The sequence below is a fragment of the Lepidochelys kempii genome, chromosome 1 (genome assembly GCF_965140265.1).
Source record: "Lepidochelys kempii isolate rLepKem1 chromosome 1, rLepKem1.hap2, whole genome shotgun sequence".
Taxonomy (NCBI): Eukaryota; Metazoa; Chordata; order Testudines; family Cheloniidae; genus Lepidochelys; species Lepidochelys kempii.
In genome coordinates, this window is record NC_133256.1 from 190,677,949 (window position 1) to 190,697,320 (window position 19,372).

The 19,372-nt window shown below is 41.3% G+C and overlaps 1 protein-coding gene and 1 long non-coding RNA gene across 3 annotated transcripts; one reads left to right on the forward strand and one right to left on the reverse strand.

Annotated features, from left to right (window-relative positions):
• Nucleotides 1–476: 476 nt before the first annotated feature.
• ABHD10 (abhydrolase domain containing 10, depalmitoylase) lies at nucleotides 477–17,690 on the reverse strand. Of its 2 annotated transcripts, XM_073306080.1 has the most exons (6): nucleotides 17,469–17,690; nucleotides 6,661–6,844; nucleotides 5,472–5,583; nucleotides 4,444–4,581; nucleotides 1,209–1,397; nucleotides 477–948 (listed from the first exon to the last, which is right to left on the reverse strand). In XM_073306080.1, the coding sequence occupies exons 1-6, from the start codon at nucleotides 17,587–17,589 to the stop codon at nucleotides 883–885; spliced, it is 810 nt and encodes a 269-aa protein (XP_073162181.1). In that variant the 5' UTR covers nucleotides 17,590–17,690; the 3' UTR covers nucleotides 477–882. The 2 variants fall into 2 exon arrangements, with proteins under 2 accessions (XP_073162181.1, XP_073162170.1); XM_073306069.1 differs by having other exon boundaries at nucleotides 477–1,397; nucleotides 17,469–17,688.
• Nucleotides 16,738–19,078, forward strand: LOC140895708 (uncharacterized). The gene is made up of 2 exons (XR_012154316.1): nucleotides 16,738–17,790; nucleotides 18,983–19,078. It is a non-coding gene; the product is annotated as an uncharacterized lncRNA (long non-coding RNA).
• The last annotated feature ends 294 nt before the right edge of the window (nucleotides 19,079–19,372 follow it).

The following is a 19,372-nucleotide window of genomic DNA, read 5'->3' on the forward strand; positions in this document are numbered from 1 at the left end:
AATAACCTATTCTATAAATAGGAAGCTCCACAAATGTTGAAAAATAAGTATTATTTCCTGATGTGCCAAGATAAAGAAGGGCATATAGCTTTTGAAAGAAGCGTAATTGTGTATGTAAATTTCTGCAGGACATTAGGGAGGGATATTGGGCAACTCCCGCTTCCTTGCTTCACTCTGCCTTAATAGGATAAAATATATTCACAGATGCAGACATATCTAAATCTTTCAATGTAAGTGACACACAACTCTTACAGAATACAATAGTAGAGATCAACCTCAGGACCCTAGAACAATGACCATGTGATTACTTTTCATCTGGCATAATGAGCTTAGAAAGACATTTGTAGAACTGAAATTTCAGTTTTTAGTTATTCTGAGCAACTCAAAATCAGACTTGCTCATCACTATCCCAGGCACGAAGGATATGAAAATATTGTGCAGTTGTTTTATGGCTTAATATCAATACTAAAACTCCATTTTATATTTGAAGCCAGGTTTATTATGCTGCATTTTCCCCCATTCTGTTTCTAGGGGCATTAGTTTAATTGAACATTTCAGGTACATACTTGGGGTAGGAAGGCTCCGACAGAAGTTTCAGAACTCAGAAATGGAAAAATGTTAAAGCATAAAGCACAATATTTTAGGATGTCAAAAGGAATTTAAAAATTAAGTTGTACTGTACAGTTCTAATAGTAGCAAACATTAACCCTTGGCACAAATGTAAGAAAGGTAAACATATTTCAGTACAAAATAGTGTAGGAAACTTTTTAAAAAAAAAAGTCACAGGAAATCAAGGTGAGGGAAAGTTTTCCAACAAACAGCAGCATTTTCTTCACATTTTCTATCATTTGTGCAAATGCAGCATTAAGAAAACACCTTTATTTACAAAACAGAGGTAAGGAGACAGAAGTTAAAGCTCCACTTCCTTTCTTTTGTGACCTTTGCATCCTTCCAGATTCAGCAGTGTTCCATTGCCATAAAAAAAAAAATGAGGTTTTGGTTAATCACAGAAGAGATCTGAGTGTTAAGCTCATGCATTAGTGCTAACATGCAACTCATGCTAGGGTTGTCAGCTTGTCAATTAAATCATCAACAGTGTACACAAGAAGTTTCATGTCATCCTTCTCACTCATTCGGTGCTGACCAACTTTGCGGAGGATCACATCCACATCTGTGCTGACAACATGATCTGCAATTTGCATGGATACCTGCCATGGGACATCTTCATCCTTCATGCCATGGATAAGTTTTATAGGGCAGGTTATAGGAATAGGATTGCTCAAGAGACAGTGGTTTTCTGCTTCTTTAATGAACTCGTACGACAAACAATAAAACCCCTCCTCGTTGTGTTTTGTTGGCAGCTTCCATTCACCCTTTTCTTCTATTTCTTTTTGGACCTATTTAGAAAAGAAAAGGCAAAAGAATATTCCAGACAAGTGCGATTCACTATTAAAGAAGGCAACCAGACCCCTTAACTCTGTTTTTAGCACATTACTAAGAGCAAAAAAACCCAAAAAACCTCAAACTCTTACAAACTTATCCTTACCAGTTGAGGTCAGAAGGAGGAAGAGGGGTGTATTTGACCCATTCCTGTAACCCCCCTGACATTTGCAGGAGGGAAACACCCACAGTGAGCCTCAGAAGCCGATCTGTATCTCCCTCCCACAAACTTCAGCTATTCAAGGCTCTCACACAGCAGGCCTCTCAGCCATTACCCAGCCAAAAGACTCAGCAGCTCCCTACAACCGGTTTTAGTCCTGGTGAAGTCAACCAAGGCTCTGAAGAGTTCACTAACTGTCAATGAGTGAAATACTCATGGGGAATAGGGGTTTTTCCACTCACTGGCCTCCAAAGGCTTGCCATGAGCTCTCTCCTCTATCACACCTCAGGAGCTCCACAGAAAGGGAGAGGTGGAAATATTACCTGATCTGCTTTCCCCCATCCGAAGACCCCTGCACCCTCCAATCTCAACTGACTTCCCCCAAGTCTCCAGAGGCTCAGGGTTTCATTCCTTTGGAACTCCCAAAGAAATCACCAAGGAAGGGGACCCAATGAAGACGGGGGGGCTACCAGTGGGGGGGAGGGGAGAGAGAGATGATCCGAGGCCTTCCTTCCTTCCTGGGGAAATTCTTTGAGCATGCAGGAGTTAAGGCTCACAAAAAGAGAGACACATTTAGGAAGCCCATCAAAACCAAACCCTCCCACCCCAAAGCTTTTTGGTGGACATTCCTTCCCTCCACCCTTGAGGTCAGGTTATATTATAAGGTATCGCTAGCAAGAGCCAAAAAGCTACTATGCTGGAGTTCTGCACTCAGATGAATACTTCAATAATTACTGTGTCAAATTTGGAGCCCAAATCCAGTTGGTTTCAAATTATGCAGAAAAATCCTACTTCAACCCCATATCTAACCTACCAAATTTAAGTCAGATTCAACTGAAAGTTCATTTGCGACCTTAAAAGTAGTTGTCACAACTGTACCTGTATTCCCACTCTGTGCTCCAGCAAGGACACACATTTTAGTCTCCCAGACCCTCAGCTGTTACCTCTTCCGTTGAGAGACCCGTATCTCTTGCTCCTGATAGGGGTATGTCCAGGCTGCACAGCTCCCTGCCTACACTGTGAATTCCCCAGAAAGACAGACTACTTAAACAGGCCTGTGTCTGTGCTTTGCTTTTTCAGAGGCTATAAACAGTGTAATTGCCACAGTTACAAGTTACCACACAGCTTTTTCCTAAGCATGCACATTTACTCTTAAGATGAAAGCATTACAGAAGACCTACTAAAACAATAAAACCTACACGCAGGCTAATAAGCTTACCAGAGATCACCTCCAACTCCAACAAGGGCTCTGGTAAGCTATCGGTCCTTGAAACCCCACCAGAGGGTGTGTGGTTTCAAGTTCAGACAAGCTTTTACTCTGAACAAGCACCCATAGGCATACACCTTTCTTTCACTTGTGTCTTCAGAGACCATGAATAATCAATCAGACAATGGGTCTCCCCTCAGGGCACAGCTTCAAAAAGGTTGGGATAGGAACCTGCATTCACCTCCCCGCAGGTACTTCCTAGCGAACCCATTTAACTTGGTTTGTCCCAAAAGTTCCTTTTTGTCTGGCATATCGTTTGAAATAGTCCTTTGAAGCTTATTACACTTCTCCAGGGTTTACACTGGCCCCATATTCTTCCCCAAGAGATGTCATGTACAATCCCACAATAATACATCAATTTTGCATTCATGACACAAAGGATTCCAAAGCTATTTCAACTTAACACTGTAAGATCTTCCAAAGATATTGCAGGAAATTGCCCTATCTGTCACAGTAGTGTTGGTATATGAAGTTACTTTCTAGCCTTTGACATAGAATAGCTACACTTACCTCACTCTTTCCCTCCCCAACTCTTTGCTCAATCATCCTGCCTGTCATTCAGACCCATATCCCAGAAGTCATTTGACTCAGACTTCTCTCTAGGTCCTCAGTCAGGCTCTCCCTTTAGATCTTTCTGCACAAGATCTTTAAAAAACAACCTTCGTATCCATCCACGAAACTAAGACTTATCCAAGCCCTAATCATCTCACGTCTCAATTACTACAACATTCTTCCCTTTGGCCTTGACAAATGCCATTTTTCCCCATTCATATCCACTCAGAATGCTTCTTCAAATATCATTTTCTTAGTCTGCTGCTTTGACCACATCACCACTCTATCACCACTCTTTTCCCATGCCCCTGCACCGACCTCCCAGTTCCTTTTCTCTATCAAATATGAGCTACATGTCTTCACTTTCAAGGCTCTTCACTGCTTATCTCCACCCTACTTATCTCTCATTCACTATTGAAATGTCAATTCCTGCCTCTGTTCAGTCCATGTTACCAGCCTCAATGGGCCACTTGTTAAATTTTCAAACCAGCATCTTTTTGCTTTCTCCTTTGCTGCTCCTAATATATGGGAGGTGCTCCTGGTAAAAAGTGCAGAGCTACCTACCTCTTATCCCCCTTCATAACCCTCCTCAGAACTCTTTGCCGTGATGCCTACAAAATCCTGACAATAGTTAGATTGCTGGTGTGATGAGACCACTGCCTATTATGCTGACCAATACTGTCTTTGTACTCCATCCATCCGATGTCTCTTTTTCTTATACTTAGATTTTAAGTTGCTTGGGGCAGGAATTATCTTTTTGTTTTGTGTTTGTACTGTGCCTAACACAACGAGTCCCTGGTCCACAATTAAGGCTCCTATATACAGTGGTTGTAACAAGTCTTCATTTTAACTAATTCTGACAATTTCACTCAGAAATTTCACTATTTTGCAGGCTGTTCACTCATCAACTCTTACAGTCCATTTAACCATACGACACAAAATGAAAACTTTTCGTAAAGGGATTTCACACCAGCAAGCTTTCAAAATTTGCAAAAACAGAACATTTAAAGCCATTAGCATTTACCTCAAGGGGAAGTTGTTTAAAAGTTGTTACAAGATAGTCTGCAGCTACAGCTACTCCGACTAAAGCAGCCACCTTTTCTGGACGAGCTATTGCTGCATGAAGCATAAGCCATCCACCTAAGCTGGATCCCACTAGAATCTTAAAATAAAATTTGAAAAAAAACAAAACAAGAAAAAGTCAGTGATTTTTTTAATCTAAAATTTACTGTTTTTTTTTTAATTAAACCAAAATATTTTCAGTTTTGTTTAGCTACTTAACCCTGGGGCATAATCTTGCTGCCCTTACCCAGCAGAACTGCTGTCATTTCCAGTGGGAATTTTGCCCGAGTAAGCATCACAAGATCTGGCTTTTAACTACTGTTTTTTGTTCGGTGGGGCAAGTTATTGATTTTTCAGACTGACCCACTGTAAACAAAATGAGAACTGAAATGTAGTTGAGTGTCAAGTACTTTACTTTTTATTTTTCCAGCTGTGGAAGTGCTTTAACATTTGATGTTTCTTTCTTCTCATTAATAAAAGTCAGACAAACACCACACAAAACAAGTTTTAACACATTACAATAGTTCTAATATTCGCTCTGAGCTACATTAGAATTACTTAGTAGAACTCCCTCATTAATTTAAACTGAGCTGTATGTAGTATTTGAAAGCGACCATTGCCATGGTATCTATGCAATGGACAGCTTAACACTGACTTCTTGACTTTATTCTGTTTTGAACTAAAATGGTTTCTCCTCAAATTGTTTCATTACCTAACCTACTTTATTTTACATTTAGTGTTGTTCTACAATGTTATGTCCATTGCTATTAGCTTGTTGATCAGCACCTCCATCCCTGTGTAAGGTACTTCATGACTTACATGTTTTTGTTCCATTTGAAACAACTCAAACCAGAAATGAGTATAAAGGTAATTCTTTTTTTTTTTTTTTTATAGAAGATCATTCACAAGGACCGTTAAACTGTATTTCTGGCTATGTAATGCTTTAATTTGGGAGAACAGTTTCTGCTATATTTAAAAATAAAATATAACCTGTGGTCCATCTGTGAGTTCATCCAGTACAGACAAAACATCCTTCCTCCACTTTCCAACCGTACACTCTTGAAGATTACCATCCGAACTTCCACATCCTGTATAATCAAATCTGCAAGTTAACAGTCGAGATAAAAATTTAATATTACTTACAAAACAAGCTGCATCAGACAGTACTTACACAGAACAGGAACAATACTCTTGACTATTAATCAGAATTAAACAATTGCAATAAAGACAACATACCTCATAATCATCGAGGTTTGCAGAAATTTCAGTTGAGAGAGAAAGTTACTCTTAGACGTCAAATCATATACATAGGGATTTGCGAGCACGAGACAACTAGGAGATGCAGTGCACCCATGCACTAAACTAGCTCATTAAATCTGCAAATCCAAATTTAACCCGGACATATGGACAGGACTGTCCTTGAAGAACGAGCCAAAGACGTACATGATTTTTTCATGGCAAGCGTCTCCTTCATATACTATACATGGTTCATAAATGTGTTGTCAAGTACTGAGACTGTACATCCTTATTACATTCTGTACCTTCTTAAAACAATGTTTCATCTGTACTATGCAACTCCTTTCACTAGTATACTCCTTTAAACCCACTCAAGATACTTGACCAATAGACACTAATCAGTATTCATAAGATTTAGCAGTGGAGACATCACAAATAGCATTCTATACAAGAGCTAAAACGAGAGCTCTGTTCTAAGGCCCAAATCCCGGGGCTCCAAGCAGGAGTCCACCAACACAGGATAGAGTTTAAGCATGCAGTAATTATTTAATTTATATGTATTAACCATAATATAAGTGAAGATTTCCAATTTCAAAGATTTTTCATTTTTATTCTGATACTCTATTTCATGAAGCATATCACTCAGGTTAGAACAGAGATAATTACAATTTCAATGAGTCATGCAAGTGTGCTGAAAAATTCATTTTACTGATTTAAATAACCTCTGCATAGAAAAGATGAACATATCTCCGAAACAGATTGGCAGTGACACCATCACAAGAAGCAGATGTTCTCTTATATTGCATGCTTTCAATCAAAATCTAACAGGCTGAAGTGGGGGAAGAATTTTCAGCATCTTAGACGTATTTTCACAGAATTCCTCATTTCTGGCTGCCATACTATAATACATGCTAGTTTCTCTAACCAATCTTCTTGACTGTACCTTACAAAGGCATGACCGAGAGATTTGCAGAAGTCCTCGAGTGCAACTGCTTTCTGCCCATTCATATTTGAATTAAGGCCTGGGAGGAAGACAACACCTGGGTTCTTGCCTTTTATCTTATTATAAGCTAGATTTGGACGATCAGGTCGACTAAGGAAACTGATTGATGACTTCTGTCTGCAAGCTTTAGAAAAAACAAAAAAAAGACATTTTATAAAGAAAATCATCATCAGAAATACTTAAGTACTTGCGGTAAGATACCAGAAAACATTAGAAATCATCTTGAAACAAAATATTTTAGTTTAAGTAAAACAGTCAATCACAACACAGCTTGGCAATTATGTTCAATACTATCTATTTGGACAATTTCAAATCTTTAGGGACCCCCCAGCTATCCGGATGAAAAAAGCAAGATGATATTCAAGTCATTCAATACTAACAGTTTCACTCTAATCAGAAACGTGATTGACTAACCCTTGCCAGTTTTTAAAAGGGTTTGCACACAACTGAACGTTACTGAATCTTGATTTGTTAATGATGTTAATTTCATATTTCCTCAATAAATTTAAACTAACCGGATAACTAAAGTTATTTATTTGTGCTTCCTTTTTATTTGCCTCTCTGCTATTCTGAAGTAGGTTTTTCAAAATTAATCTTAAGAAGTGAAGTTATTATTTACATGGTACCATAGGTGTGGAACAAGCTACAATCAAAGGCAATCAATCCTCCACAGAGAACTAAAAACCCAGACCATCTCCTGCCCAGAGTCCCACTGTAATCAATGTTAAACAGAATGGGGATCGGTTGGGAGGAGGTGAGAACAATGAAACAAGCTTTGAAATTTTCCAGCATAAGAAAACCAATACATGCAAGTAACATTACTGTACGGAGAGCCCAACAGAAATTCAATAAATAAAAGGTTAGTCAAACTTTAGTAGCGCAACAATCATCATCCCAGTAATGCCAACTTAGTCTGGAGACTACTGCTAGTTATTTTGTTCCTTTTCAATTGATTCTTCAATATTAATGGGGCAATCAGAAATCTGTATGGTAAAAGCTTTTTTTCCAAGACTCATAACTCCATCCTAAATTGATGCTACTTATACAGTCTCAACAGTATGTATCAACGAGGAAAAAAATCAAACACATTTTCCTCTTTTTTCAGCTTACTAATCAGAAAAACCTAGAAGTCTTAGAATTTCATGTATTGGAGTCTTGAACACCATGTTCTCAAGTTGCCCAATTTAAAAAAAACAAAAAAACAACAAAAACCTTAGAACTGACACTTGGTCTTCCTGTCACTTGTAGGTGTACAGACACTACTCTTTGAAACAACAGGCTTGAGAGTGGATACCAGTGGGTTTTCATTGCTGAGTAAAGCTCCTGTGAAATGTCGTTTTCTAAATTTGCTATTCAGTTCTTCATCCACATAACATAGGCTTCTATATCATATAAAAGAAGAAGCTGAAGGTGTGAAATTCTAGCATCTGAAAACAAGACACAAAATCTCTTTTACAAACGGGTAAGCATTGTTTTTTTAAAATTTTTTTTTTTAGTTTAAATTAAATACAAATTCACTTTCTAAAAATAAAGCTATTTAAAATTAAATCTGAAATTGACAACCTATATTAAGGCCTAAACTTATTAAAATAACTTAAAATCATTTAAATTAAATACAAAAAAATTGTATTCAGCAGCACATGTTTGCTGCTGAAGTTTTAAAGAAAGTCAAACCACTGAACTGGTGGGAGTCACTGGCTAAGCACCTGGAATCAGCGTTTGTTGAAGGGCTAAACCAGCTTTTGACAGCGGTAGCCTCTTCTACCACTATAGAGACAATATGTTCTTCATTTCAATATATCCAATTAGTTCAGTTCAATGACTAGTTCCTTCATATAATTTAAAATAAAATAAATAAAAAAAAATCAACTGGGAGTTGAAAAAACAGCAATGCTTGTTTTCCTCTTTCAATCTATGCATAAAACTAGTCGTAGATCTCGTTCTCTTATTAATTTTAAGATCTTGAAGGACATGTGGAGACCTGGAACAATAAGTTCCATTTCACCAAATTTAAATAACACTTGCTTTGCTTAATAAACGTATTCATTTTAAATTAAAACCTGTTGTGATAAACTTTTTTCTTATCCATCGTTCATCGTTTTCTAACATCATAAAGCTAAAAATTAACAAGTTCTATATAACTGCTTAAATGAGCGCATACAGATAGTGTGTGCTCATGGTCAGCAAAAAAAAAATCAAGTTTAGTATAATGGTTATATTTAGGTGTAAATCAATGTGTTTGAATGGTTATCAATCAATGGAAAAAACCCAACCTTTTTATATGAAAAATAGATAAAATGTATAAATATCAAATGCTATTAAAATCAAATGACTTAAATCAAGGTTTCTTGCTTGCTGATTTAAAGAATAATTTTCTTTTTTTCTTTTAAATCACAGCTCTGCAAACTAAGATCTGTGATTTAAAATCAATCCACCCAGCTTGAAGAAAAAAAATCATGTAAAAAGTTATAGAAAGTCTTCAGGCAACATTGCTGCTTGCTCTGCTACAGTTGTATTTGATATTTGAGTCTGGCAAGGCCTAAAGCTATCCTGTGATTTATGGCTCAATCATAAAATGATTAATTTGGCAAAAGCAGCTTTTAGACGTTGCTAGAAATATGACCCCTCTGCAAAGTCTGATCAACCATGAGAGTCTGTGCTGATGAGGTAACAACTGTGATTAGGAGTTATTGTTTCATTATCTTTTCACACGTTATCTTGCTAGATACTTTTAGCAAAGGAGATCTATGGAAACTCTAGACATTCTCCTCTCTACCATCTGAGGTTCAGTAAAGGTCTTATTAAGCCAACTCACTTTTTTAAATCTCCTCTGGACTCAGTTACTTCAGTTCCAAAACCCCCTGTCACTACTAAATCATTTAATAACATCAATGGAGACACTATCTAGTTATTATACTACATGCTAAAATGACAGTCGCCTGTCTAGGCCGTTTACATAATTGATACAACAAAGATTGCCTGCATCATTTCCCGCCACTGGGCTTTTGATAGTGGCGGGTCTGCTTTGTGCGATCAGAAACCAAGTTTGGTGGACCCTTTCTATCACTATGAAAGTCTCAATGGCCAGAAAAAATGCTTGCTATGTATTAATACCACTACTTTTTAAGCTAGATCCCTGAGTTGAGGGGTTTTATTTCAATCAATGTGTATTACAACCTCATGCCTTCTCTTCTGATTCCTCATATGAATTGAGCATGCTCAATGCTGGTCATTTTTCACATTCTCCTTTGTAATTTTAATATTCTGTATCAGTAAAGAACACAATTCAGATCCTTGGACTCATTGGGAGCATTAAATTTTGAGCAGTGATAGCCAAACACCTCATTTCAAATCCTTAAACCTTTCTAGAACCAACAATGAGCTGCTTGTAATTGACTATTCCATCTCATGGCACCTTAGCTAAGTTAACTGTATCTAATGGAAATAACTGTTCAATTACGTTAATTAAGTACAAATACTGACACACAAAATGATGATTAATTTCAAATTTAAAAAAAGTATACCCCTCTACTAGCAACACTGTAGTTAGACAGCCAACCTCTGAAAGGCAAGTTCAAGTACATTTATTGCTGTATGATAACTTCAGTCAGAGAATGAAATCCATCACTTATTTAAGAAGTTACAACAGCAGTTTTTTCTTGATTTAATTTCAAAATTAATAAAATGAAGCTCAGAAAAGCTTCAATGAAAAGACAGAATTGCCACAAGGGCTTTCTAAAAACTAAAATCCTTTATCATAAAAATGTTTCGGTATAAAAGGCTGGCTGAATATTAGAGAATACTCAAGTGGTACAAACCGTCGCCAATGTTGAGAGATAGCACAGATGTACCAGTAAGTAAACAACAGTATGCTCCCATAAACTCACTGCCATTAGGCAATTTCAGTAAGTTGACAAAATTTGCTGACTCAAAATGAAATGGTTATTTTGGGTGAAAATTTTACCAGATTAATCACAGATTAAAAGGCAAAGTTAGTTTCTGGAGATACTGAAGAGTACATACCACTAACATCCTGAAAATATTTTGAAGTCACTGTCATACTTAGAGGAATCAACTTGTTGCCAAACAATTTTAAACTCAGACTGAAGCCAGTCTTCCCCATGAAGTCTCTTAATACAGTAGTTATCTTAATAACAATAAAACAATATTTTCAAGAGTCCCACTGCAGCTAGATAAAGCATCCTCCAAGTAATACTGTAGAAGATATTTCAATAAGCTTCTCCGTTTAGCAGAAAGAACCAATCCCAAACACAAGGAAAGTAACTGTTTGAATTGCTGTTTAGAAGATGATCAAGTTACCAGTTAAATATAAAAGGCTTATGATTAATAGGTAGGGGAAAATTTCAGAGATTTAAAGCCAAATTTTCATGTCCTGTTCACTCAAAAGTGAGTGGAAACAAAAACAAAAAAATGTCAATTTTTAAGTTCAAGAAATGCATTCTAATAAAGGGAACGCTCCCTAGGCCACAGGAATAGGTGTATTCTAAAGGAAGCAAATTTACTCCTGATGGGAGAAGCTTCCTGTGCAGCTCTAACCCCTCTGGTTATTACTGGACATGGCAATGTTGAGTGAAATGGGGCTGTAGCATGGAGACTAGGGGTAGTTGCAAGAAACTTAAGGATCCCGGCTCCAAAATGGTGATAAATCATGGACTTAACATGGCGTGTCTAGATATTGCAACAAAGATGAAAAAAGTGACAGACAGTTAAGAACGGGGATCTGGTTCTGATACCATTTTATTAAGTCATAATGACTCCATTACTAGGTATCCCAACCCTATATAATGGGAAGAATAGTTACTTTTCAGCAACTGATGAAATACTGACACAAAGAAACTGGTTCAAGACTGAGCTTCACCCATAAAAGCAAGGAAACTGAGTGATCAGTTCCTCAATGTCATTTAAATATAGTTCTCTAGTTTCAATGCCATCTTTAGAAAGCCCTTATCATGTACCTAAGATGACATGATGGACTATAATGATTCCTTGGAGCCTTTATTTATTGTACAGAACCAGGATGAAACCAGCATTTTAGCTGGAGTTGTTAGATTGATCTTTCAGATAAAGATGACCACATTTGTCATGTCAGCTAAAAAGCCTAAGCAAAAGTATCTGGTTTTCTCTCTCCACATACCATAAGAGCAAGAAACCAGTTATCAACAAGGATATGTGACAGAGGAGATATCGAATGCTGTACGTCTGAACTGAAGGCTGCATCTGGAATAACATGTGAAAATGCATAGCACAAAAGGCTACCAAATTTACATGTCATTTCTGTCCAGTAGGATTCTGATAATTTATCATTCCTGCCCTCCTCCAAGCTTTTAAGATGAACACTACCACTATGAACAATGCTGCTTAAAATTCATGGTATGCAATGAAGAGTACTTTTAACATAAGTATCTCTCTGTTGTGGTTGTCTTTTTTCCCTGTCTGTTTTATTCTATTTCTGCTTGGAGGACTCCAGCGAGAAACTGCTGAATTGGAATTCATTTGCAAATTGGATACTATTAATTTAGGCTTAAATAGAGACTGGGAGTGGCTAAGTCATTATGCAAGGTAGCTTATTTCCCCTTGTTTTTTTCTACCTCCCCCCCCCCCCCCCCGACTTTCTGGTTAAACTTGGATTTATGCTGGAAATGGCCCACCCTGATTATCATGCACATTGTAAGGAGAGTTGTCACTTTGGATAAGCTATTACCAGCAGGAGAGTGAGTTTGCGTGTGTGGTTTTTGGAGGGGGGCTGCGGGGGTGAGAAAACCTGGATTTGTGCTGGAAATGGCCCACCTTGATTATCATATGCATTTTAAAGAGAGTGGTCACTTTGGATGGGCTATTACCAGCAGGAGAGTGAGTTTGTGTGGGGGGGCGGAGGGTGAGAAAACCTGGATTTCTGCTGGAAATGGCCCAACTTGATGATCACTTTAGATAAGCTATTACCAGCAGGAGAGTGGGGTGGGAGGAGGTATTGTTTCATAGTCTCTGTGTATATAATGTCTTCTGCAGTTTCCACAGTATGCATCCGATGAAGTGAGCTGTAGCTCACGAAAGCTCATGCTCAAATAAATTGGTTAGTCTCTAAGGTGCCACAAGTACTCCTTTTCTTTTTGCGAATACAGACTAACACGGCTGTTACTCTGAAACCTGATAAATTTAATCTGTCAGAAGTGCATTTGCTTGGAAAAGAGTATACGGACACAATTTCTAATGACCATCTGCTAAAGAGGTACAGATTCCTCACTGTGTGATTTGGGGGATTTTTGCCCATGCAGACACACAAGTTGTTTTTATAGTTCATGTTGTCCCACTACCCACAAGTTACTGAGGTTTGAAAATTTCCATGGTCTTGCACATATTAGAACAGTTAAATTGGAGGGCCTAGTTAGGGTAGGACAAATCATCTACATCAGGGGTTTCCTCAACCTTTTTCCTACTGAGCCCCCGCAACATGCTATGAAAACTCCAGGGCCCAGCGGGTGGAAGGGCAGGCTTGGGGCTTTAGTGCTAGCCACTGGGCAAGGGGGCCCTCGGCATAGTTGATTTCTACTTTGGAAGGGAGCAAGACCTGCCAGGGCTTGGGCCAGCTCTGCACAGCAGGGCCTGGGGAGGGAGCATCACCTTCACTCCCAGACTCACCTCAGTCCACCTTGTCTGGGTTGTAGGGGGCATGCATCCACAAATTATAACTTGGAGGGGGAAGAGGGGGGAGCACTCAGCTCAAAAAGTTTGAAAACCAATCATGGTGCAGGGAGAGGAAAAGCTAGGGGCAGTATGCAGGCACGGGGGTAGCTCAGGGTGCATTCAGGGAGTAGCTAGGGGCTATGTGCTGGGAAGGTTGCGGTCACTGCTCCACAAGGGCTCTGGCCACCCTAGAGCCGTGTCCCCCCACCTGGGCAGCTCTTACTGGCTGCAGGAGCAGCTCCCAACCCCCTTTGACTGAGAAGCAGCCACAACCCTGGGCAGCAGCAGGAGACGACAGGGGAGCGCTGTGGCTGCCCACCCTATGGCACTGCCCCGCACTGCCTGGCTCCCCACCTCCAACCTGGCCAGGAAGCAGGGCCTGTGGGGGAGGAAGGGTGGTGGGGAGTAGAGATAGAGGTGTGGAACTGCCCCAGGACCACTCTGCTCTGGGGCTGCAGTTTGGGGGGCGGGGGGCAACATCCCTGGTACCTACCCCTCAACTCCCCTGATGGGCTTGGGGCTTATACCCCACAGGGCATCAGGACTCAGAGCTAGTAGATCCCCTGAACCTGACTCTCAGTCCCATAACGGGCCACATACCCCCAGTTGAGAACCACTGATTTCCACTACATAATTATAAACCAAGTCAGATTTTTATTGGTGTATTGAACACAATAAATAATTGTTAGTTTAGTTAGAGGAACACATACAGGCACACTAATTCAAGATGGCCACACAAGGCTTTTCACTTTTGAAAACACAGACTAGGCTGAAGGCTTCAGTGCCATTAAGCTTGATGCAAATTTATGGCTGAATTAGTTTTACACATTGGAGAGATTAAGAAAATGCTCATATACTGTATACTTCAAAAGACCTCATGGGTTTCTATAATATTTAAAATTAAATCCACTTTTTAGCAGCTTTTCAGTTGTCAACGAAGCAAAGTCATTTGGGAACATTTCCCCTCCTATATATGATCTGTGAAATGCTAAGGTGAGTCTGAACCTTTTGACATATTAGCTCAGATTCTTAAAGCTATATCATAAGCACTATATAATATTGACACATTAATAATTTCCAGTGACCAACCTTTCACTAATGAAAAACAAATGCATACCCAAATAAAATCTGCTGGGCCTCTATAATATTAATTCAAGGTTGACCTAGTGATGTAGTTCAGTAGATACAGAAATGCTAGGCATTAAAATAAGTGGACCTTGACAGTATCACACCACAGAACTGTCCTGCAGCAACTAAGATCTAGCCTCCTGTTACCCTAAAGGCTATGTTCACAACATCTCCTTTTTACTTACATGTGTGCACAATTATAACTTGCAACAGATACACTATGTTGATAAGTAAGACAGTAAATATTGACCATTGCTCTTTAAAGCTGCTATAGTACTTTGAAGCAAAAAGTTAGTCATGTTTGAAGAATTGTTTTTTTAAAAAGGTTACTATCACAATGAAAAGCAAAAAAACCTTTTATACTTTTTCAGTTCGCACAGTGCATTTAACAGCATTGTCTGTAGTCTGGTATATTATCTTGTTCTGTAGTCGAAGGGGTTGTTTGCACACCAAAGAATTAAAAAGAAGAGACAGTACAAGCTAAAAAAAAAAAAGAAAAAAATCTAATGCTATTCTGGGCAGACAGAGAACCTAAAAGCAATGTTCCTCCCTCCATCAATTTTTTTTTAAATTGGCCCTGAACCTACAATCTGATCCACCCAAGCAGGCAGATGCCTGAAAATTTGGAAAGCTAATCTGGGTTTATCAATTTCTGTACAGCAACTTCTATGTTCTCAATAACTCATTCAACTCAGCACAAACATAGAAGAAAAAAAAAAAGATCTTTGGGATACAAAACACTGTTCATGGTAAACAGCTTTGAATATATATAGTTACCACACCTTGAGCCCTTTTTGTCATGACTCCTCCCCTTTACTTTTCCTGACAAATAGTATGAGATGACAACACATGAACCATGTAGTTCATACTTTATATATGGCTTTTATAAGTGCTTCAAATTATACAAACCAAAGTAGAAATGACTGCAATTCAAAGGTGAAAAGTGGTAAACAGTCAGTATATAGCACAAACACTTATCTATGGGAAAGGAGTGTATAAAACAGGGGAGAGGAAAGGAAAGAATTTTGGCCAAAGGAACATTCCTGTCCTCTTCCACTCCTTGTCCATACAGTGCTGGAAAAATTGCACCACTTTAACTATACTGGTATGGTTTAGCAGTATAAGTGGGGATGCAGTTACCTCAGTACAAAACGTGTTTGTATTGGTATTGATAGTACCATGTGGAAAGGGGAATAACTACCAGTAAAAGAAATAAATTTGTTCACAGTTACTGTACATTTTGTAGCTCCAGTTTAAGTGGTATATAACAAATTATTCAAAAATCAAAGTTCTCTACAGCCTCTATATCTAACAGACTCACAGACTGATATTGCTAAACTGGTTCAGAACTCCGATTCTGCTGAAACAATATGGCTGGATTGCACAGACTAAATTATATTTCAACCGATTTCAGAAACAGTTATACAGGTAACACTCTACTGATGGGTTTCAGAGTAGCAACCGTGTTAGTCTGTATTCGCAAAAAGAAAAGGAGTACTTAATAAATTGGTTAGTCTCTAAGGTGCCACAAGTACTCCTTTTCTTTTTACTCTACTGATGTTGTCTAGATAAATAATTGCACTTAAATGTGAGTTCTGAATTAAATTTAGCTAACTTCAGTTGAGAACAATGTAATTGGGTCTGTCTGTACAGCCTGGTGATAATACTTAAGTAGTAAATAAGCTAAGTCTGTTTCAGATAATTTTGGTGCCATTTTCCTGGAATGACAGATTTGATATATCTCAAGAAATACTATGTGAACAACTTAACATTTCCCCTTTATTGTTTTATTGCAAGGGCTTGCACACTTTGTTTCAGTGAAGGTATGGACTAAAAGCTTCCTAAGGGCTCAAGGCTGCTTTTAATATTTATTAAAGCAATCTACAGTCAGCTGTAACCAGCATACAGTGTTTTAGGGGAAGCCTACTCAGATCAAGGTGGAGCATCAAAGGCAGTGGGAAGGCATGGTAAGCCTCACCACACCATGAACAGATGACAAGGCAATGGCAGAATAGGTCAGACCCTAGCTACATGTCAAAAGAACAGGGTTTAAAAAAAACAAACAAAATAACAAAAACACAACTAGATAAGTTCATGGAGAATATGTTCATCAATGACTATTAGCAAAGATGGGCAGGACTGGTGTCTCTAGCCTCTATTTGCCAGAAGCTTATAATGGATGACAGGGGATGGATCACTTGATGATTGCCTGTTCTGTTCATTCCCTCTGGGGCACTTGGTCTTGGTCACCGTTGGAAGACAGGATACTGGGCTAGATGAACCTTTGGTCTGACCCAGTATGGCCGCTCTTATATTCTTAAGGCAGGGTGAAGCATTGTCCAAGCTGAGACCTTCCTCATGAGCCCTCCAGCCCTGACATCCCCACTATGAAGCAGCCTGAGAAAGAGCTACACTTCTGAAAAAGGACACTACATGTATGTATGCCCCTAGAACACCCAGCACGGCGGTCCACAAAAAAGATCGAGATTAGGGTTGCCACCTCTGAGGTGCCACACGCCAGGGCACCCAGGATGACCCTGAGCCTGGAACCCGGGGCAGCTAGCGGTGTGGGCCTAGCACGCCACAGACTCCCTCAGGCAGTTACTTCGAGAAAAGAAGCGCTCCTGGGAAAAGCCCGACGGGGGGCAACCCCAGTCTTGACACCAGGGCAACAAGAACGAGTGACATCCAACCCTGGAGGGCCGAAGGGTGGTAGGGCTCCCCTCCCCCGTAAACAGCACGGGGGCGAGGGGGGGGGGTCCACAGGGATCACGTGCTGACAAAGCTCCTCCAAAGGACCCAGGCCCCCTCCCCGCCCGCGGGCGGGACCCACGTCACAGCAGAGCGCGCCCAGGCCCCGCCCCCCAGGGCCGCCTGAGCCGGGCTGGGCGCAGGTAACGGCCTGGCCCCGCGCTTACCCGCAGACCGCAGCAGCAGCGAGGCGCGGCCGGCCCCGGACCCCGCGCAGCGGGCAGCGGCCCTGCCCCAGGTCAGTCCCCGCAACCACAGCGCCCAGATCCCGCCGCCCGCCGCTGCCATGGCCCGCCCTCGTCGTTTCCCGGTAGCTTGGGGAAGAACTGAGCATGCGCCGTTGCGTTCCCAGCTGAGCGGGCGCCCTCCAACGTGATACAGACGCTGCGTCGGCGCTTAAAAACCAGACTACGAGAAAGTGCGCAGGCGCTTGCGCGTGACCAAAACAGAGGGAGGACTGCGCAGGCGCCTCCTCCTGGAGGCGGACAGGCAAGGGGGAGTACGCGTGCGCCTTGAGGCCGAGCCTGGGGAGCTGACTCATTGGTCCCCTGGGGAGGGAGGGATCCTCATTCGTCGGAGGTGCAGGCGCCAATCAGCGCCAGGGAGAGCTTGGGCCAGCCCCAAGCAGGGGGAGTCCTGCCGTGCCCGGGGCATATGCCGCGTTCCCGGCAGAACAAACCGCCTGCCCCGCCAGGTTGCCAACGTTCTAACAGCAGAAAACGGAACGCCCCTCCTCCCCCCCCCACTTTGCAGCGGGCGGGGGAGCTGGGGCGCAGGCTCCAGCTGGGGGAATGGGCTCCGGGGTGGGGCTGAGGATGAGGGGTTTGGGAGGGGGCTCAGGACTGGGGCAGGGGGTTGGGGGGCAGGAGGGTTCCCGCTGGAGGTGCAGGTTCTGGGATGGGTCCCCAGGATGAGGCGTTTGGGGTGCAGGAGGGGGCTCTGGGCTAGGGCTGAGGGGATCAGAGGGCGGGAGGGGGCTCAGGACTGGGGCAGGGGGTTGGGGGGGCAGGAGGGGGGGTGAGGGTTCCCGCTGGAGGTGCAGGTTCTGGGATGGGTCCCGAGGATGAGGCGTTTAGGGTGCAGGAGGGGGCTCTGGGCTAGGGCTGAGGGGATCAGAGGGCGGGAGGGGGCTCAGGGCTGGGGTAGGGGGCTGAAGCGTGAGCGAGGGTACAGGCTGTGGGCTTCAGGAATTGCTGACATCTATGTGGCTGCGCTCCCAGGAAGCGGGGAGTAGAGGGACTACTCGAGGGGCTCCACGCGCTGCCCCTGCCTGCAAGCGCCACCTTGAGTGCCGGCTCCCCAGCTGGCCAGCTAAAGCGATGGAGCTGGCACGCAGGGCTGGGGCAGTACGGAAAGCCCCTCCGGCTGCCCCTCTGCCGAGGAGTTGGAGGAATTGCCACCGCTTCCCAGGAGCCTTGTGGAGCTGCCGGGCAGGGAGCCTGCCTGGCCAGCTGCGGGCGGCCAACTAGATTTTTAATGGCCCGGTCAGCTGTGCCGACCGGAGCTGCCAGGGTCCCTTTTCAGGATTTATATAAAATAAAGGTGGTAGTTTTAGTCCAGCTTTTAGGCGTCCGCAGTACAAAACCCACCACCCCATATTTGCAACCTTATTGGGAGTCTCAGCAGATGAATCAAGAATTACATAGGCCATAGAGACTAAACTAACATCTTTTGCCTTCAGGTCAAGATCAAGCATGGAAAAAACTTGAACTTCTGCTGTTCCTGTTCTGTGGATAAATAAAAATTAAGGGCTGGCAATTCACAATTCTCAGACTAAGGTTTATTACAAAAAGAAGGAAGGTTAATGAAAGATATGCACATGCGATGTAGGCAGGTAGTATTCTTCAAAAGATAGTTTTTAGGTACAACATAACACACTATTTTCCACAGTTCTTTTATGGAAAAAATTATTGGATCATCAGATTTCAACTACTTTTTGCATTTGTCAACAATATTAAATATATGCAATTGAAATGATTATAGTGATAAGAAAAGCAAGACTGTTTCATAATGAGAAATCAGGCCAATATTTAAAAATAAAAACAAGCATTTTTTAAAACATTTATTTAAA